This window comes from Eleutherodactylus coqui, chromosome 1, assembly GCF_035609145.1.
Source record: "Eleutherodactylus coqui strain aEleCoq1 chromosome 1, aEleCoq1.hap1, whole genome shotgun sequence".
NCBI lineage: Eukaryota > Metazoa > Chordata > Amphibia > Anura > Eleutherodactylidae > Eleutherodactylus > Eleutherodactylus coqui.
In genome coordinates this window covers 324,462,885-324,485,358 of record NC_089837.1, presented here as the reverse complement: position 1 = coordinate 324,485,358, position 22,474 = coordinate 324,462,885, and the positions used below count along the sequence as shown (strand labels likewise).

At 43.0% G+C, this 22,474-nt stretch overlaps 1 protein-coding gene across 1 annotated transcript in view; it reads left to right on the top strand.

Annotated features, from left to right (window-relative positions):
- NCMAP (non-compact myelin associated protein) overlaps positions 1–21,032 on the top strand; it is a 94,916-nt gene extending 73,884 nt beyond the window's left edge. Inside the window, exons 2-4 of the mRNA XM_066575096.1 lie at positions 11,509–11,598; positions 16,132–16,216; positions 18,326–21,032. Of these exons, the coding sequence (XP_066431193.1) occupies positions 11,514–11,598; positions 16,132–16,216; positions 18,326–18,467 (312 nt within the window). The 5' untranslated portion in view covers positions 11,509–11,513 and the 3' untranslated portion in view covers positions 18,468–21,032. The remainder of the gene's footprint in view (positions 1–11,508; positions 11,599–16,131; positions 16,217–18,325) is intronic.
- The last annotated feature ends 1,442 nt before the right edge of the window (positions 21,033–22,474 follow it).

Genomic DNA, 22,474 nt, shown 5'->3' with positions numbered 1-22,474 from the left:
GGACACGTGGACAAGCACAGGCGGGCAGGGCCACTATATCTCCCTGACGGCACATTGGGTGAATTTAGTGGAGGCTGGGACAGAGTAAGAGCCTGGGACCGCTCACGTCCTACCCACCCCCAGAATTGCGGGCCCCAGCTCGGTGCTGGTATCTGCGGCGGTGTATGCTTCCTCCACTAAACCACCCTCCTCCTCCTCCTCCTCCTCCTACACAACCTCTGTCTCGCAATCAAGATGTGTCAGCAGCAGCACGTCGCCAGCAGTCGGTGTCACGCGGCATGGCAGCACAGCGGTGGGCAAGCATCAGCAGGCCGTGCTGAAACTACTCAGCTTAGGAGAGAAGAGGCACATGGCCCACGAACTGCTGCAGGGTCTGACAGAGCAGACCGACCGCTGGCTTGCGCCGCTGAGCCTCCAACCGGGCATGGTCGTGTGTGACAACGGCCGTAACCTGGTGGCGGCTCTGCAGCTCGGCAGCCTCACGCACATGCCATGCCTGGCCCACGTCTTTAATTTGGTGGTTCAGCGCTTTCTGAAAAGCTACCCACGCTTGTCAGACCTGCTCGGAAAGGTGCGCCGGCTTTGCGCACATTTCCGCAAGTCCCACACGGACGCTGCCATCCTGCGCACCCTGCAACATCGGTTTCATCTGCCAGTGTACCGACTGCTGTGCGACGTGCCCACACGGTGGAACTCTACGCTCCACATGTTGGCCAGGCTCTGTGAGCAGCGTAGAGCTATAGTGGAATACCAACTCCAACATGGGCGGCGCAGTGGGAGTCAGCCTCCTCAATTATTTACAGAAGAGTGGGCCTGGTTGGCAGACCTCTGCCAGGTCCTTGGAAACTTTGAGGAGTCTACCCAGATGGTGAGCGGCGATGCTGCAATCATTAGCGTCACCATTCCTCTGCTATGCCTCTTGAGAAGTTCCCTGCAAAGCATAAAGGCAAACGCTTTGCGCTCGGAAACAGAGGCGGGGGAAGACAGTATGTCGCTGGATAGTCAGAGCACCCTCCTGTCTATATCTCAGCGCGTTGAGGAGGAGGAGGAGGAGCATGAGGAGGATGAGGAGGAGGGGGAAGTTAGGACAGCCATGTGTTGCGTACAGGTACCCTGGCACACATGGCTGACTTCATGTTAGGATGCCTTTCTCGTGACCCTCGCGTTACACGCATTCTGGCCACTACGGATTACTGGGTGTACACACTGCTCGACCCACGGTATAAGGAGAACCTTTCCACTCTCATACCCGAAGAGGAAAGGGGTTCGAGAGTGATGCTATACCACAGGACCCTGGCGGACAAACTGATGGTAAAATTCCCATCCGACCGTGCTAGTGGCCGAAGGCGCAGTTCCGAGGGCCAGGTAGCAGGGGAGGCGTAGAGATCAGGCAGCATGTACAGCACAGGCAGGGGAACACTCTCTAAGGCCTTTGACAGCTTTCTGGCTTCCCAGCAAGACTGTGTCACCGCTCCCCAGTCAAGGCTGAGTCGGCGGGAGCACTGTAAAAGGATGGTGAGGGAGTACGTAGCCGATCGCACGACCGTCCTCCGTGACGCCTCTGCCCCCTACAACTACTGGGTGTCGAAGCTGGACACGTGGCCTGAACTCGCGCTGTATGCCCTGGAGGTGCTTGCTTGTCCTGCGGCTAGCGTCTTGTCAGAGAGGGTGTTTAGTGTGGCTGGGGGAATCCTCACAGATAAGCGTACCCGCCTGTCAACCGACAGTGCTGACAGGCTTACACTCATCAAGATGAACAAAGCCTGGATTTCCCCAGACTTCTCTTCTCCACCAGCGGACAGCAGCGATACCTAAACAATACGTAGGCTGCACCCGCGGATGGAAGCATTGTTCTCTATCACCATCAAAAACGTGGACCTTTTAGCTTCATCAATCTGTGTATAATATGCATCCTCCTCCTCCTGCTCCTCCTTCTGAAACCTGACGTAATCACGCCAAACGGGCAATTTTTCTTAGGCCCACAAGGCTCAGTCATATAATTTTTGTAAACAATTTTTATACGTTTCAATGCTCATTAAAGCGTTGAAACTTTCACCTGAACCAATTTTTATTTTAACTGGGCTGCCTCTAGGCCTAGTTACAAATTAAGCCACATTAACCAAAGCGATTAATGGGTTACACCTACCCTCTTGGTTGGGCATGGGCAATTTTTCTGACGTACATTAGTATTGTTGGTACACCAATTTATTGAGGCCCTTGCCTACAGTGTAATCCAATTAATTTTTTGCCCACCTGCATTAAAGCTGACGTTACATCAGCTGTGCTGGGCACTGCAATGGGATATATTTATGTACCGCCGGTGGGTTCCAGGGAGCCACCCATGCTGTGGGTGCACACGGAATTCCCATTGCGGAGTTTTACCTGCCTGTGACTATTTATAAAAAAACGCGGTCTGACTGGGGCATGCAGACACCTTGACCGAATGAATAGTGTGTGGCACATAGGTTCCCCATTGCTATGCCCACATGTGCAGCTCCTGATGGCGGTGGCACAGGATTATATTTCTCATTGCTTCTGTACAGCATTGTGGGCTATCGCCCCGCCCCTTTTAAAGAGGGTCGCTGCCTAGCCGTGCCAACCCTCTGCAGTGTGTGCCTGCGGTTCCTCCTCATGGCAGACGCACTTATAAATAGACATGAGGGTGGTGTGGCATGAGTGCAGCTGAAGGCTGCGCAGGGACACTTTGGTGTGCGCTGTGGACACTGCGTCGTGCGGGGGGGGGGGCAGCATGTAACCCAGGAGAAGTGGCAGCGGAGTGTCATGCAGGCAGTGATTGTGCTTTGTTGGAGGTAGTGTGGTGCTTAGCTAAGGTATGCATTGCTAATGAGGGCTTTTCAGAAGTAAAAGTTGTTGGGAGGGGGGGGGGCACTCTTGCCGCTATTGTGGCTTAATAGTGGGACCTGGGAACTTGAGATGCAGCCCAACATGTAGCCCCTCGCTTGCCCTGTCCGTTGCTGTGTCGTTCCCATCACTTTCTTGAATTGCCCAGATTTTCACAAATGGAAACCTTAGCGCGCATCGGCGATATACAAAAATGCTCGAGTCGCCCATTGACTTCAATGGGGTTCGTTACTCAAAACGAACCCTCGAGCATCGCGATAATTTCGTCCCGAGTAACGAGCACCTGAGCATTTTGGTGCTTGCTCATCTCTACTTAATATCTTTAAAAATATGATAGGAAAACAGCTGGATTTTAGAATATGCAACGTTCAGCTTTCAATCTGGGTCTGGTCTGAGTGTTCATTCTGATTTTTGTTTGCTGTAATTTTATCTTTTTGAAAAACCTGGCTGGATAATAATCACCTGACAGTGTCTGCATTTATAGAAACAGGCTGAAATCGTAAGTGGGCATATGCAAATACAACTTTCATAGCCCAGCAATGAAATGTGCTAAACTCATATACTCTGGGTAGGCTTTGTACTCAACATAAAGCAAACAATGGTTCACTTCATCTTGGGGATAAACATTTACCCTGATAAACAGCCAGAAAGTAAGATTCCTCAAGAATTTTCTGCAAACCTTTTATTTTCCTTTAAAAAAGGAGAAAGTCACAATGAAATAGGAAATCAACATAGTTCCCTTAAATAATCAGACATGATCTTGAGATAGTGGCAGCTCACTATAAATCCACTCCTATCTATGTTACAGTTGTTATTTACGTCTTATTCCTAAAAATAACAAAATTCAACATATGGATGATTTAAGCATGATGATATTTTAAACTTTTAACTCAATTTAAAGTTTGATGGTAATCTAATCCAAAGTGTAACTGTAAATCAGGATTTTATTGCAACAAGAACATTGTCTTCATAAAGACCTAAAAAATTGTGTATATCATATGGGAATTTTGGACATACAATACCATTCCAAAACCCTGGGTGTTTATATGGAGTTGGGCCCCCTTTTGCAACTAAAAATGTCCCTATGCTTTTGGGAAAGCTTCGGGAAGGGTATGACGTTTCCTTAAAGAGAGCACCTAAGAGGTCAATGAGGACACTTATAAGGCCATGCTTGTTCCTCTGGGAAATGTGTAAAAAGAAAGATGGAACAATACCTCTGCAGCGCCACCTATTGAATGGCAGTGTTCTTGCAAGTCAATGTCAGACTCTTAAACAAACCTGTATAACAATGACTGGAAATTGAAAACCAAAATCCAGAGAACCATATACATACAGCTGTTTCGGGGTGTCTGGCTTGGCTAGTGAGAGGCCTATGATGTGAGTCAGGAAGGGTATCATCTCTCCTTAAGGAGAGCATCTAGAAGGTGTGTGAGGAGACTTATAAGGCCATGCTTGCTCCTCTGGAAAATATGCAAATTAGGAAGATGGAACAATACCTCTACAGCACCACCTATTGGAAGGCAGCCTTTCTGCAAATCATTGTCAGACCTTTTATATAAATGTTTATAAAGATGACCGGAAATTGAAAAACAAAAGCCAGAAAACCATACACATACAGCAGTTTCGAGGTCTTTGCCCCTCATCAGTGTGCAGAAAGTTTCTGGCTTGGCTAGTGAGAGGCCTATGATGTGGGGCGGGAAGAGTATCATCTCTCCTTGAGAAGAGCACCTTTAAGGTGTGTGAGGAGACTTATGAGGCCATGCTTGGGTTAGCTTTACACAAGATGTTGCTGTGTGTTTGTAGGAATTCATGGCCATGCAGCCAAAAGAGCATTTATGAGGTCAGGACCTGATGTTGGTAGAAAACATCTGGTTTGCAATCTGCAATCCCATTCATCCCAAAGTGTTCCTTGGGGTTGAGGAACTTTTATGGACCTTACTTTGTTTATTTTGTTATGCTGGAACAGGAAAGGGCTTTATATACTGTAGCATTGACATTAGCCTTAAGGGGAAATCAGAGATCAAGCCCAAAACTTGAAAAATAGCCTCATATTAGTATCCTTCTGCCACTGAATTTTATAGCAGGCGCTATGCATTCCACTAGGTAGCATTCTCTGGGTGTCCTCCAAACCCAGATGCTTCCATCAGACTACAGTGGTCCTTCAGCTTACATTGACCTCAGGTTAAAATATTTTCAACATATATTGATCTTTCCCAGGCCACTGCAACTGGAAAGCAGATTCAAAATACAATGCCAAGAAAAGACTGGGTCTGCGGCATGTGCATTTTGCTAAAAAATCCAGCCATTCAGCATAGGCCTTTCACTGGAAAAACACTCGTATTACTACATGCATGAACTGATTGGCTGTCTTGCAGCTCCTCACTACAGTATAGTGCAGTACTACATGTTCTGTACTGTTTTTTACTTGTGCCAGGATGAGCTGCTCCTTTGGCACCAGGTTTAATTTCTGGCATCAGAGGCATAGCTGAAGGCTTTTGGGGCCTGGTGCAAAAGTTCAGCTAGGGCCCCCTCACCTTACAATTTCACTTCACGGATGCAACCCTAAAAAGTATATACCTTATCATCGGCAAATCCATAAAACAACTTTTGTGCTATTATAGCATGATGAGTAAGAATAAACAGACTAAGATGCAGTACCTACATTCAGTTCATAAACAGTAATTCTGTCATTGTTCTTACCATAAAATAATACCTTTGTGCCTAACAGTAATAGTTAGCTGCTTTGTTCCTTCACAAAGTAAAAATATCCCCCCTTGTGCCACCACAAAGTAAAAGTGGTCCCTTTGTGCCCTGCTTCTGCAATTATGATCTCTCTGTGTGCCAACTGAGTGATTCCTATGTTCCCCCCTCAAGTCATAGTGGTGCTCTTCCATCAAGTAGTGGTGGTCCTCTGTGCCCCCCATTGTGGTCACCGCAGCTTTACTAATACCTTCACTTGATGGTCTTTTTCTTTACTCACCACTGTATAGGGCCCTGAAGCTCCTGCCCTCTACAAAGAAAGTACTTTACAGCTTCCAGCAGCTCTTTCTGAATTGTATATGTATGTACTTGCTTTATCTCTATTAACTATCTGCTTAACCTTCCTGACCCGCGAATAGCTGTTTTATCATTAGGAGGTCTAAATGTGTTCAATTGATCTTTCCTCTCCAGTGATCATTGGATCAATGGTTATGCAGGCTTTGAACTAAAAGTGCTAAAGCTTGCCAGTTTAGCCTATAGGTATGCTCTCTCAACATGCACGCCTTCTTCTGCAGATACATACTTATTTCTATAGAGAAGTGGAATTAGTAACCACCAGACAACACTGAATCTACTTATCTGCCTGGATAACGAAGGATTGCACTGGTACAATACAGCCTTTCTGATCTTTCTTTCCCCAAGAGATAACATTTATTAATTCTAATTAAAAAGCTTGTTAGAATTAATACAAGTTCTGTTTTATTATATTATACAGTACACCCTTCTGTGATTTTTTTTAATGTGTTTGTGATTAGACTATACTTGTCCAAGTTGGCATATATCCCTGGTAATTCTGTGAGACATTTACCCAAGAGATGCCCAGGGGACTGTTCTACTGTATGCCCATATACTTTAGATGTCTTTCAGTGGATTCCAGTGATTTTGGCAGTATCCACTGAAAACTCAAGTCCATGGATAATTTATGTGCTTCTTTTCTACATTGTGGTTCTAAAACAAGGACATAGTTAGAAAGCCAAGCTTGCCTACAGTCCACAGTAGATGGTAGGCTAAACTGCCACCGGATGACTGTCTAATCTGTTACGGGGACGACTCAATTTCCCCCCATTGATGATGTTGAGGGAAAGAAGGATCGCACAGTGGAGGGCATAGATGTCAATTCATCAATGAGTGAAACAGGTTGCCATGGGAGGTGGTGAGTTCTCTTTCAATGGAAGTGTTCAAAGAGAGGCTGGACACACATCTGTCTGGGATGATTTAGTGATCCTGCACTGAGCAGGGGAGTTGGACCCAATGACGCTAGAGGTCTTTTCTAACTCTACCATTCTATGATTCTGTGAAAACATCATGAGATCCTGAAAACATGAGCTGTTGGGGTCGTTTGAGGACTGGCGTTGTGCTCCCCTGATTTAAAATCAATTGTACAAGGCGTGATGGTACTTTGGTCCTCTACTATTTTCTTTTCTAGCTGCTATTGGTTTAACTGACTCCAAAGTGGTGACAGTGCCTCTTAATATCCTCTGAAAAACCCTGGAAATGGTCATTCTCTGTGTTAACATTATCTGGAATTTCAACATCCAGAAAAAAAGCACACATGTTCTGAGGATAGATTGTTAGGATTGTTTTCAGGATATGCTATAATAAGAACACCTGAACTAATACTAGAACATTACCAGGAGCGATCAGTCCGTAGGTGTATAATTTGCTATGAAAGTCAAATCTTACTTACATCTCATTCCCCTAAGGTGTTAGCCCAGTGAAAGTTTCAAACTAAACAACACAGAGTATAAAAAATTCCTGCACTTCAGTTGACTAAGTGGAAAGATAGAATATTATAATCCAGGTAGACTTACTGGGAGGAGAAGACGGCTAGAGCCAGCAATTGTCCTCCGTATCAGGGTTTTATGTAGAAGAGTAATCAGTTGCATGTGTAGATACGTTTGTCTGCTGTCCCTACTTGATAAAATAGGCAGACGTAGACCTCCAAAATGCGTTGCAGTGCAGTATCCCGTAGGACTTCTTCACCTGGGCGTGTGTGTGATCACAGCCGCATCATGGGACAAAACCATTGATTTCGTTTTCATTAGTGGGATTCTCGCCCGTTAATAGTACAGGCGAGAAAAGATAGAATTTGACCTATCTTTCCTGCACGTATTATTAACTACATGCTGGAAAGACAGAACAGGACCTATCTTCCTGCAGTTTTGTTCAACGGCCCGAGAAGGCAAAACGAGACACCCCGCCCCCCAACCTATTCATGCACAACTACGCTCCGGAGTGAAGAGCGTAGTTGCGCATATGGCCATGAGTTTGTGCCTGCTCTACATATGGAATAAAGGTTTTCAGAAGTATCTACACATACCACTGATTACTCTCCTACATACCAACCTGGATACGGAGGAGATTGGCTGGTTCCAGCAGTCTCCTCATCCCAGTAAGTCTACCTTGATTATAATATTCTATCTTTCCACTTGGTGACCTGGAGCACAGGAATTTTTTATACTGTGTTGTTTTGTCTGAATCGTATATATTATACCCTGGGCCCTCCTGTGACGCTCTCTGTGCGCCTGTGGAATACACTCAGGGATTTGGGGATACAAATGGCACCCTTTAAAGACACACTTTGACCTACGGTATGGGGTCTCTCTATTAACAGACCCTCCACACCAGGTGAGTCCAGTTTCCAGTTTCTTTCTGCACATTTACTTTATCATATTTTTTCTATGGAGCGGACTGGTTGTTCATTATTGTAGTCCAGTACAAATGAGGTTTTCTTTTCTGTGGCTTCTACACTAAGCACCTGAACTAATAGGAAGTAAATGCAATCCAGTTAATAACTCCATATGTATCTAGGACAAAATGCAAATTTAATAAGATCGCTACAGAGTAAATTGAGAAAATTGTGCATTATTTAATGCACATTAGAATCCCACCAAATTATATTTGTGCAAGAGTAAGTCAGATATGAAGTGTTTTATGGCAGTTGCTTCGTACTTGTGTGTGCTTTAATACAGAGCCTCATTGTATGTTATTTAGCAAATATAATGAGCTATTCATAAAGGCTAGCAAAGCATTATGGACCATCTAGTAGCGTAGCAAGTTTTTTCAAGAACTCTCTCCATAAGAAAATTATGGCTCATTAGTTTGCCCAGCAAAGGATTCCCTAGATATGCAGTATATTTCATAATCATGGAAGTGGTTAGGAGAACATATATAATGGATTAGAATCCTCTGGTCTGTAAATACTGCAGTGTTCTACCAGATATACATAAACTAGAGGTATATCCTGAGCAATTGGTTTGACAAACTGCATAACATTTTTTTCCTTGCTTAATGCAGAATAAAACTATCCCAAATGGCAACAATATGTCCTTAGCAGTGTAGCTAGCCTCATTTCTATTATGTATCTATTCTAGGAAACTATATAAAAATGTAAAAAAAAATACTGTAAAATACTGTAATACTGTAAAAATGAGTTCATATCATGCAGTTGTACCTGCAGTAGGGGGCACTGTAATTGAATAGGCTTTTTCCAGGAGGCAGAAACTGGCTCATAGGTAGGAGCACATGGGAAGGGAAACACAGGAGAACATCGTAAGAGGCGTCTAAGGAATTTGAATACAAAAAATTAAAAGCACATTACAGTACAAGCAAATTGGAGGAGATTTGACCCTTTAATAACCACCTGCTGTAAAAGTACAATAGATGGTCACAGTGGGTGCATGATGGGAACTCGAGAGCCTAGCCTGCTCCACACCCTGTGGGTGCCAGCTTTTTCTGGCAACAGATACCAGGTTACAATGGCTGATCAGAGATAGCTCAGTACAGCCAAGCAACTAGCTGGGAAAGGGAACCCTCTGACACCGCATTAGCCCATCTGCAGCATGATTGCAAGGTGCTGATTGGTTCGTATGGTAACTCACAGCCAAGTAAAGGCTCTCAAAGCTATCATGTATTGAAGTCTATTCAGCACCACTTCCTGTGGCAGGGCTTAATAGACAAGTATTGAAGTTAAAAAAAACTGTAAAAATAAGATAAATGAATTTTTTTTAAATATTAAAAGTTAAAAAACTTTCCCCCCATTTTTTATATATAAAAGAATAAACAGTATTGGTTTCACCTTGTCCGTAAAAGTCAGAACTGATAAAATAGGGCATGATTTCTGTTGCACGGTGCACTTCGTTAGAAAAAAATTATGGCAGAATTGCAGTTTTTTTTGGCACTCCATCTCCTAACAAAGTTGATTAAAAAGTGATCAAAAGTTGTATGTACTCCAAAATAGGACCAACAAAAACTACAGGTAATTCGGCATAAACCAAGCTCTCACATCTTCCCATTGCCATAAAAGTAAATTGTGACATTTTGACATTTCATACTTTTACAGCTGGAGCATCACCAATTATGTTATATTTTTTCCAATGTGAAAACTGGTATAGGAGTTTTTTAACTTTTAATATTTTTTATTTATTCTAATATTTAAATTATTTTTAATTAAACTTATTTTTACCTTTTTGTTTAGTCCCATTTGGGGACTTGAACTTGTGGTAATTTGATTTCTTGTACAAAATACCGCAATACCTTAGTATTTCAGTGTAGTGTAATTTTACTGGCAGCCTATTAAACCTTGCCACAGGCAAGGCTTAATAGGCTTAAATATATGACAGCCCTGGGAGCCTTCTCAAGGCTCTATGTAGTTATGTGAACTCATCCGCTTCTCAGAATCACAGGGCTAATGGGATGCCGATTGATTTTTCCCCTCTGCCAGCTGCTTAGGTACAACGCTTTACATTGACATTCAAGTGGACATGATCAAAAGTAGCTTGGTCCGCAACCAGTTTCAACTTATGACAGATATCCATCATAGGCCGTTAATGTGCTTGAGATAAAGAGTGTTACATGCTCTCTCCATTCTATTTTGAGGAACATTATTTATTATTCCTGCTGTGCCAGAATTTTGGCACAGATCATTTTATACAAATTTATTTTGTCTTGCACTTTGCTAGATACTCTTCAAAAGTGGCTAGAATAGGAGGACACATTTTTTGAGTTGTAAAGTCTAGTATTGGTGTGCACCAGATTTAGTACTGGTGCGAGCAAGCTGGTCTATAATATATCATCCAATAGGTAATATAAAGTGGGAAATGGGAAACTGGGCGAAACGTGCACCAAAAAGACATCAAATCTATCAAACAGTGTGAAAGATTTGGCGCATCTTCTGACAGCTTCACTATCTTTATGTTGCCTATATATTAGACAGCCTTAGTACATCTGACTCATTGTCCAAAACAATTTAAAGAAGGTTCAAGTTTTTTTATGTAGGCCATTTATAATGCTTGTCTACTTGCAGATTGAATAATGATCAAATAGATAGAATGGAGTCTGTCTTGTGTCTGTATTCAACACACCAGCAGCCCTGTACAAAATTACCATTTGACTGTGTTGCCCCCTAGTGGAATAAAATACTTTACACGCAAATTTTGATTCCAAAATTGTAAATATGTCATTGAATTATTTTATTAAATTTATATACATTTTTCTGGATATTTTAGATAGAAAACATCATACATTGCATCGCTGTATCCATTAGCATGAAATGTATATTAGTAAGTTGTGTTATAATTGCTGTCACTCTGGAAATCAAATGCAAAAAAGAACAACTGAGGTTGCTTCTAGGACCTGAATATTTTACCTGGATGTAACTGTCGCGTATTTTACTGCATTGAGACAGGAAAGTCCGTATGCGTTGGGAACACACATGCTCAGATTTTCCATCACCGTGCAGACTATGGTTTGACTAATATTTAGGGGAATATTTGGTTTAAATACATCATCCCTGCAATTGCATTCTGGCAAATGAAATGCTGGTTCTGTGCCATAGTATGCAACAAATACAATATTTAATGTTATCTGAACTTCTTTTTTCCATAGTTGTCATGGCAGCAACACCTCCATTAATTAACACAACGCTATCTCCAGTAAATACCACGACAAAGTCACAGGAACAGATTCTTTATCAGAGTAAGTACAATTATTACTTTCTAACTTGGCATGATTATATACTTTGCTATCTGGCAGACTCCCCTTTATACACTGGCAAGTACTTGGTTCATGAGCTAATACTGAGTCTCATGTATTTTTATATGCAAATTGCAGGAAGAGCTACAAAACCTAAAGGCCCTTTTACACGGAACGGTATTGTTCAAAAAATCGTCCAAACAAGCGAAAATGAACAATAATCATTCAGGTCGCTTCCACACAGGCGACGCGATATGGTGTTCTGTGTGATATCGCTGCGTTTTCTCTTGGCGATATTGCGATTTTGTGTCGCTACAAAGTCACATGACTTTATAGCACCACATGTGAGGATTTTGGGGGGAGAAGCTTGAAATATAAGCCCTACCATAAAACTAAGCCCTAGCTGCCTAAAGAAGCAAAAAAAAAAGAAATACATCACCTAAGGCCGGCTGCCCACGAGCGTGACGGGCTCCGCCGCGGAATGTTCCGTGGCGAAGCCTGTCACGGCGCCCCCCAGAGCCCCTATACTTACCAGCGGATCCGGCTTCTTCGCGCCCGCATGACGCTTCCCCGCCCACCGCCGCCGCGTCACATGGCACGCCCACCGCGTCACATGACGCGGCCGGCCGTGTCATGTGACGCGCTGGCCGCCTCATATGACGCGGCGGCGGTAGGCGGGAAAGCGTTTTCACGCTATCTTCCACTGTGTTACAGCGGGAGATAGCGTAAACGGACGGCTTCCATTGACTGCAATGGAAGTCATCAGCGCGTACACCCGCGGCAAATAGAGCATGCCGCCGGTGAGGACGGGAGATTTCACGGTGCATAATTCCACGGTGGAATTCCGCACCGTGTGCCCTGAGCTATTAGGTTCAATAGAACCTAATAGCTGCGGGCAACACAGCGGATTTTCACCGCGAATTACGCGGCGGAAATCCGTTTGTGGGAAGGAGGCCTAAGAGGCACTGTCCGACTCTCGTGCACATCTCCCGAAGCTCCCCGCCACTTGATTGAAGTTCTCTGGCATAGCTTCCTGGCCTCTAGGAAGCTCTGCCTCTGATTGGCTGAGCAATGCAGTGCTCAGCCAATCAGAGCCAGCTCTCGATGAACCAATCACAGCCATTCATTGAATCACAGCCGGACAGCGCCTCTTAGGTGATGTATTTCTTTTTCTTGTTTTTTAGGCAGCTATGGCTTATTTTCAGGCTTTTACAGTAGGATTTCCTACTGTAAAAGTTGCATTGCACCGTACTAAAACCGTGCGATGCAACAGAAGGAAGGCTCCATAGCAAAACATCGCAAATCGCGGCCGTATAGAGCATGCCGTGATTTTGCATTCTTGCAATGTCGAAGGGTACAAAACATCGCTAATGTGGAAGAACCCATAGGAAAGCATGGGCTGCACATACATGCGATTTGTAGCACTGTCGCATTGCGAGAAAATTGCGTGATTTTGTCGTCCCTGTGAAACCAGCCTAAACACAGCCTACAACTAAACGATGAATGATAATTTGTTCGCTTATCGTTCATCTCATGTGGCTATCGTTCATCTCATCCTTGGCTCGTTCGCTAATCGTTTGATTTATATACTGATCATTCAGTCATTCTTATTCACGGCTATGGCTGAACGATTTAGCAAGTGAACAAATGAATATGTATCTGCCTGTATAGGCTGCGCGAGCAAACAAACGAGCTCTGTCATTGTTCGATCATTCGCTCTTTGAACGATAAATTGTGTAAAAGCTCCCTAACACACATTAATACATTTCAGCAACTAGTAACATATGAATGCATAGAATATATTTTCAGACTACACGATCTCTACATGTAAAAAGCAATGAAACGGAATGTGAAAATGCTTAGGGTCACATCTTTTCCCGCTAATGTTTCAACTACTACCGGTAACTGTGATTATTAGGGCTCGTTCACAAGGGGGTAAAGTACATTTCAGTTGCGCAAATACATTGTTTGCACTAACGGAAATCACTTACGCCTGCGTTTTTTGATCACTCTGGTGTTTCTGTGTGCGCAAATACACAGTGTATTTGTGCACATGAAAAAATACGCACAAAATCACATTGATTTTGTGCGTATATGTACAGCGAATAAGCAGGTTTTCTGCGTATGTCATACGTATTTATGCACGCCAATTGATTTTACCAAGATGGGTCATGCCCTCTATTTTCTTACGCGATCGCACAAAAAATATGCCCACATGAAATCAATAGGGTGCATTAGTTAAGTATTACATGCGCAAAATTTGAGTGCATTATACACTGCGCAAATACAATAATGTGCATTTATGTAAAAAGCATCTAATGCTACTGTACACAAGACAAAACATTTAGGTATAACATGTACATAAAGAGAATGTTATATACAGTTCTGCCTCAGCTAATGAAATCACAAAGCGGACTAGATCTCTAAGTGTGAGCCCTGCTTATGTCATATGCGGTTAGATCTCTGAGGAATAGGGTAGACATAATAGGTTGCGGTATAAGCAGCTCTGATGATATCATGTACAGGCAGTACTGGAAAACAGAGAGACATTGGAACAGATTGGTAACTTGTTGGGAGAGGTGAGTTTCAAAGTGCATTAAATGGCTGGAGGCTTGGTGAATGTTGGACAAATGAGGATCACCCTGAAAGGGGGACACGATGGCCAACCTTTTAGAGACCGAGTGCTCAAACTGCAACCCAAAACCCACTTATTTATCGCAAAGTGCCAGCAGATCAGGGGGCGGGGCTTATCACGACTTATGATTTTACGTTATAAAAAGGACAGGGCTGTTTCAAAATAGAAAGCGAGGAACACTCTGTGTTTTTTTGCCTAGCTGGAGCACTGGAGTGCCATTGGTGTGTACCCACAGCTGATTTCATACTATGCAGCGCTCATTCTCACCTCCTCTGAAGGCTTTCCGGCTTCTGGTTCCCAGTGGCCTGTAGTGGCCTCATCTGATCAACATCACCTGACCAGCGGCATTGCACCTGACCAGGGTGCTGGGAACCTGAAGCCGGGGAGTGCTGACGGTGGTAAGCCTACAGAGGAGGTGAAGTGGAGCGCCACATAGGTATGAAATCAATTGCGGATATAAGGCTGATTTCCAGTCAAAATCCGCACTAATGGTGCAGATTTTAACTGTTTTTTGGATGCGGAATTGCTGCATAATTTGCCATGGAAATTTCCCCTGCGGACATTCCGCAGCATTTCCACCACGTGTAAACATACCCTAAGGCCGCCTGCACACGAGCGTTCCGGATTCCGCTAGCGGATTTTCACGCGCGTATGGTACGTGCGGATGCGTGAAAAATCACGCGCAGATATACGCGGATGTGTTGCGGAAAAAAACGCGCAGAAAAACCAGCAGACACCCCTTATTGTAAACCCAACCCCTAGAGCACTGCCCATTCCTTGGAAAACAGCTTAAAAACCAACACCCAGACTCCGTTTTGCCCCTCTTGCTTGTGCGAGCACCGTTAAATTATTCTGGCAACATGCTTTCACCCGCAGAGCAAATGTCTTTGGGGGCATGGTTGATCCATGTAACTTTTTTCGGGTGCTTCTCCAGCGTGACTTTATTTCAGTCACTGCAAAAAAATTCACAAGAGGAATTCATTACTACAGATTTTGCATTCTTACATCCTGCATTGGCAAGAAATACTACCTATCTCGCTCTACAAATTTGCCTGTGAAGCTCTGTGCTGTGTGTTGGGACGCCTCCTACCATGCCTACTTCCTGTAGTCATAGCAACCAGTGACTCCATCCGCAGCTGCACTGCGGATGTACTGCGTGAAAAAACGCACCCATTCACTTGTATTGGAGGCTTCACGCGCAGAATCCGACCCAAATTAGAACAGGTCGCAGATTTTTTCACGCACGTGAAAAAACGCGATACAAATCCGTCCGTCTGGGGACAACTGCGGGTCCTCATAGGAGTATATTGGCTGCGGTCTGGGGCAGATAATGTGCCTAAAATAACACGCTGGAAATTCCGTTCGTGTGCAGGCACCCTAAGGCTGGGTCTATGCAAGGCTAATTAGTACAAAGGTATATCCATTTGTCCTTTCTTTTCCATTTATTTCTGGAATGCAGAATATTGGGAATCCAAAAGATTATTGGCTCCTGTAAAAGCACCTTAACTCATTAAAGTGTGTTGTAACCACTTGACGCATTAAAGTCTACAGTTCTCCGGCTTCAGGTTTTCAACAAAAGCACTGATTGAAATGGCTATTCATCTAATGAATTCCAGCTGTTCTTTTTTGTGCAGCCGAAAATGCACACATAATATACGTGCACATGAACGAACCCGTTGAAATCAATGGTTTCTATTCACTGTGTATCGCGCACAAGTTTTCCGTGCGCAAATATGTTCATGTGAAGCCGACCTTGAACTAATGATGCATATGAAGGCACAGTGTACATCAGGTAGTCAGAGAAGCTGGTGTGGTCATCTTTGTTTGTCCAGACCTGGAGCGTCGCTTCCAGCTTTTCTAAAGTTCAGAATATCTATCATTTTGTTCTGCTTCTCTTATAGGTGCTGGTGCAATAGTCGCTGCTATCGTGGTTGGTGTAATTATAATATTTTCACTGGTACTCATCAGCCTCAAGATGTACAACAGGTAAATAATATTTAGATTATTGATCTACACGTTTAGAGGAGGTTACATCAAAGCTGGGAGTATCTGGCAGTATCTAATAGTTGGGCAATAAAGTCATAATGAAGGTAAAAAATGGTGGGTCATTGAGCCGATAAGTAAGAATACACAGTATAATGCAACTTGCTGTATATGGTACAGTGTAGCCACAGTGCCTATACAGACCCCTGTCTACTAGTCTACTACTGAATGTGTATACAAATGAGCATAGGGGCAAAAGAACTGGACCATGAAGCAATGGAAGAAGGTGACCTGGTCTTATGACTCAGCATGGTGTATGGGGAACGTATACAATATTAAGCAGATTGTTTTCATGTATGGCCTGGTGTTTGGAGCCTATAGTGCAGTGCATGAAGCCTGTATAACTCCTTAGCATAGCACCACAAGGGTACAGGCCATGCTTGGCAGCATATGAACAGCGATATTTACCCCTAGAAGCAATGCAGAATTTACAGAAGCAATTTGTACAGATTCCTACAGCAAAAATATTCTGTACATCTATATATCAAATCGCAGGTGTATGAATATACAGTATGGTTCCATATACTTGTATGGTGTTGTATTACAACTATAAAACATGAGCCCTTCCTTGAACACTGAGGAGTCAATGTAAGATATTATTTCACAAGGGCTATTGTAGAATTATTAAATACAATTTTAATAACCGTGCCCAAAAGGGAATGATTGTTATTTTCTTTCAAAACCAAAATCTGTAAAATAGGTCATCATTCATGACAAGAAATAAGATTAATGAATCTGCCCCATTTATCAAAACTGTCTAACAAAAACTGGGTTTATTCCCACAGCAACCAATCACGGTGCAGCTTTATTTTTTCAAGAGCAGTTTAAAAGAATGTATGTTGAGATCTGATTGCTTGCTATAGGCAACAAGACCAGCTTGACTGTTTTTTATAAAAGAGGCCCATTATCTATGGAGATCTATTCCACAATGATGTAGCAAGTTGGTGAAAGTGGTGGTGGTGGTGGTGTGTGTGTGTGTGTGGGGGGGGGGGGGGGGGGGTTATTAAGATCCCCATTTCACACCCTGATCTTAAATGTGATCCCTGCAGAGAAACAAGATGCACCTTATGTATTAAGGGGTGCATACCTCTTAATTCATTTAGTACATCTAGTTTATTCATGTGACTAAAAAGAAATCTATGTCAGTATAATTTATACTTAAAGAGGTTCTGTCATTAGAAAACAAAAAATTCAATACTTACCTATTCCTCCCCAGGCCATGTTCTTACCGCATCTTTTACTCATCGATCTTCTCCTGTCTCCTCCAGTGTGCCGAGTCACATCACCTCCAGCCGTCTGGATACTCTTCTTCCGGTGATGAACCGTCCATTAGCTGCAGTGTCTTTACTGCAGGGCAATGTATGCTACATCACTAGTGATGTAGCATTCACTGTCTAGCAGGGAGTGCTGAGCTATTGCAGAGACTGTGCATGCCTGCTGTCTCTCTGCAATAGTAGAGGTACTCTCACGACAAGACAGTGTGCATTCACAGTCTCTGTTATAGATCAGCATTCCTTCCTAGGCAGTGAATTAGTGACGTAACCTACACTGACCTGCTGGAAGAAGAATGTAGAAAAGGATGCTCCATAACAAAAAGAAGAGGAACCAGCCGGCTGGAGGTGAGGTGACCCCGGGGACGGGAGAAGATCAGCTAGGAGAAGATGCGGTAAGAAGACTGCCTGGGGAGGAATAGGTAAGTATTGTTGTTTTTTTAAATGACAAAACCTCTTTAAGTTTGTCCCTATAAGCATGCCCACTTTATTAAAAACACACGATGACAGAATACTTACCAACTCTGCTTGAAAAAAGGAAATCTTCCAGACTCCGGAAGTTCCAGCAAAGCTACTGGGTGTCCCACATACTCACCTCTCCCTGCCTCTACACCTCCTTCCACTCCCAGGCACCACAGACAGTGTGTTGATGCTGAACAGTGAAGGAAATGGCAGAAACAGGGAGAGGCCTGAGTTATAAGTCATATTGCTGTTGAAGCACCTAACATGGTACAATTTTTTCATATTTTGGAGAATATTTATTCCTATTTAAATTCAACAGGCGAAAACGAACAGAGAGAGAGCTGGGAATGAAAAGCACCAAATCCACAAACACACCGAGCACCAGAGCTCACCCTTCTTCCATCATCCAGCCAACATCTTTAACATCAGTTCCACCCGACATCCGCCTCGAAAACCGATGACTGAAGAGAATTTATGCTGCGGGAAAATGAAGTTGAATTTAATTTACAATTAAAATTAGTTTAGGGCAATACATTTACAGTGGGTCCGGAATGTCTTCAGACCCTTTCACGCATTTTACATTTTTTATGGGTCTTTGTGGAAATTAAAAGAAAAATTCCCCATCAATCTGCACTCAATACCCCATAACTTTTTGAGACTAAAATATCGAATTTTAGTAACAGCAGAACAGAGAATCTTGTTTCTCACAGTCAGAGTCCTTTACTTGCATTTTAGCAAACTCTGGATAGGCTTTCATGTGTCTTTTACTGAGGAGAAGCTTCTTTCTGACCACTCTGCTATAGAGCCCAGATTGGTGGAGTGCTGCAGTGATGGTTGACCTTCTGGACGTTTCTCCCATTTGCACATAGGATCTTTGGAGCTCAGGCAGAGTGACCATTGGGTGTTTGGTCACTTCTCTTGCCAAGACCCTTCTCCGCTGATTACTTAGTTTGGTAGGTGCACCAGCTCTAGGAAGACTCCTTGCAGGTCCAAACTTCTTTCATTTAGGAATTATGGAGGCCACTCTTGAGAACTTTCAGTGCAGTAGAAAAAATTTTTGTAGCATTCTCCAGATCTGTGCCTCCACACAGTCTCTGAGCTCTATAGGCAGTTCTTTCTTCCTCAAGTCTTGGTTTTGGCTCTGATATGCATTATGAGCTGCAAGACCTTATTTAGACAGGGGTGTGTCTTTTAAAATTATGCCCAATCAACTGAATTTACCACAGGTGACTCCAATCAAGGTGTAGAAACATCTCAAAGACGATCAGGAGAATCGGGAGGCCCCCAGAGCTAAATTGCAAGTGTCAAACCAAAGGGTTTGAATACTATGTCAATGCAAAACATACATTTTTCACTTTTAAAAAATTTACGAAGATTTCCAATATTTTGTTTTAATTTTGTCATTATAGGGTATTGAGTGCAGAATGATGTGGGGAAAAAATGTGGATTTTTAAAAACATTTGTACAAGGCCACAACGTAAAAACTAAAAAAAAGTGAAAGGTTCTGAAGCCTTTCTGGACCCACTATAGGTTTCTAGATCTTGACTGAAACACTGAGAATGAAAATGTGATAATAGGTCTTAGCTTCAGAGACCAATGATCTCTACATTCATAAGCCTATTATGGATGCAGTATACTCATATTCACCAAATGAACTGATGGTTTCTTACATCACAACATTTCTTTCATGCTAAGTATATTTAATTTCTAATGAAAAGAGCGATTCATTGGACAGGAGGACTGGATACATTTTTGGAAGCATAAGCTTCTGATGACTTTTATATATGCATATTTATATTTACATATAAAAGAATTATGTATGTAGATTGTTGGACTTTCTCTATTTTTCATATATGTCACAGAACGTTAATTATCTATTCATTAAAATGACTGTGATGAGCAGAAAATTAATCTATGGTGAAGTACTAATGTGAAGTGAATGTCTGTAAAGAAAAGTAAAGCTTGCCATAGACGCATGGATAACTTGCAAATACAACAGTGAAAATCTTTGTACATATCAGGCAGCAAAGTAATTCGCCATGTAGTGAAATCTCCAAAATCATTGTATTGTAGCATGTCAATGGGGATCTGCTGAACATTTCTTGTGTATGCAATATAATACTGGATTTAAAATGATAGACATCTCTATGTGCAGAAATTTGATTATAATTAAGTTTATTTGACAGCACTGTGCATTTATGGCTATCCTTGTATAATCCTACACTAATGTTAAAGGCGTTGTCCAGTTGTACATTACAGTAGATGGCTTAGATGGCTAGGACAAGCCATCAGTAGTAGATTGGCAGGTACCTTCCACTCAAGACCGTCACCAATCAGCTGTTTGCAAGACCATTGTGCTTGTGTCCTGAACTTTTTTCTTTAGGACGACAACAATTTTGAGAAGCGTTACTATTTGTAGTTTACGTGCAATTCAGTAATGTGAAAAGTCTATTTTTATGACAGTGCTCTAACAAGGTAAGAATACGGTAGGCCAACCCTGATAACACATATTAATCTTTGAACACTATTTTATAGTTTACATACAAGAGTGCAAGACGGGCCTGGACCTTTCTTGAGCATTACAATATTATATGTTATAGTCACTGATTACTTCAGAAGGGTCGGTGATCCGGGGATTATTCTGATTGCCAGGTTGGAGATAAGAAGGAATTTTCCCCCTTAAATGAGTAAAATTGGCTTCCACCTCCTTGCTTTTTTTTGCCCTCCACTGAATGAACATTGGGCAGTAATAGACTGAATTGGATGGACATGTGTCTTTTTTTCAGTCTTGCACTGTGTTACTATGTTAATCTACATAAATAGTTGTGTAAATCTATGAAATTATTGCATTAGGCCATGCTCCATCGGCATTTTCTGCATGGGAAAAATCCAACGTAGATCCTCCACCACATAATTAGTGGAAGAAATATGTTGCTGAGCCTTGCATTTTCACAGTAGATCCACATTAAGGGTGCATTCACACAAATGTATATCGGCTCGGTTTTCACGCCGAGCCGATATACGTCGTCCTCGTGTGCAGGGGGGGGAGGAAGGAAGAGCCAGAAGCAGGAACTGAGCTCCCGCCCCCTCTCTGCCTCCTCTCCGCCCCTCTGCACTATTTGCAATGGGGAGAGGCGGGACTGGGCGGGGCTAATTCGCGGCCCTTAGCCCCGCCCCTATCCCGCCTCCTCTCATTGCAAATAGTGCAGAGGGGCTGAGAGGAGGCAGAGAGGGGGCGGGAGCTCAGTTCCTGCTTCTGGCTCTTCCATCCTCCCCCTCCCTGCAGAGAGAGACAACGTATATCGGCTCGGCGTGAAAACCGAGCCGATATACGTTCGTTTGAATTCACCCTTATAGCTGCTGTGGATCTGAATATGGATTAAGCCTATTCCATAGGGCTACCCTACTGTATAAACTGACATAGATTCCATGTCAAGAAGTCACATATCAACTACAGCATGGATAGGAAAATAAAACTACCCCCAAAATTATATGAGCTCACCAAAGCTCTTAGAAATGTGACTGTTAACCGCTTTCAAGCTTAAAGGGGTTTTTCAGGTCATAAAAAAGGTTATACTAACTTAAAATAAAGAGAAATTGAATACTCACCTATCTTGGCAGCTTCTCGTCCAGTGATGCAACCTCGTTGCACACCGCACGGGACCCAAAAGGAGCGGCATGTGGTCAAATGTCATTCATTGTGCATATGAGTGTTCAGTAACTCACAGGTTTCTATGAACACCACATATCCACCAGCTGCTTCTTCCGGGTTCTGTGTGACGGGCCCCCAGGGTTGCAACGCTGGATGGAAAGCCACCGGGATAGGTGAGCATTCAATTTTTTTTAAATTTAAGCCCATATAACCTTTTTCATTTTAACTTTAACATTAGATCAGTACAAAATAAATACTGTATACTGTATTTATAGTTTATGCAGATTATACGTACAATTTATACAGTGTACTAGCTGTAGGATAACATTTAGCCCATATTCACATCACTGTTACAACTTTCCATTGTTCTGCATGATTGTACAAGCAGAACAAGAAGATTAATCGTGGTCCCTGACCATTGGTCAGACACCAACGGTAAGTAATGGTCCTCATTGACAACAGTGGGGTCCATTGGATTTCTTTTGTGCTACCTGGCATGTTACTAGACAAAAAAAAAGTGCTGCATGCTGTGCTATTTTTTTTCGCATTTTGAACAAAATCTGCAACAGAGATTCCTAATGGAATATCTGACATAGATGTTAACCAACTCCGTAAATATGTTTTGATACTTTGCAGAATCCTCCTAGATATTGAACAAATGTAGCAAAATATAATGAAAGATGAACACTATAAGGCCTAGTGCCCACGGCCGTGACGGGCTCCAGAAACGGAATTCTGCAGCGGAGCCCGTCACGGCGCCCCCCCAGAGACCCCATACTTACCTCCAGATCCACCGCCCAAGGGTCCGCATGATGC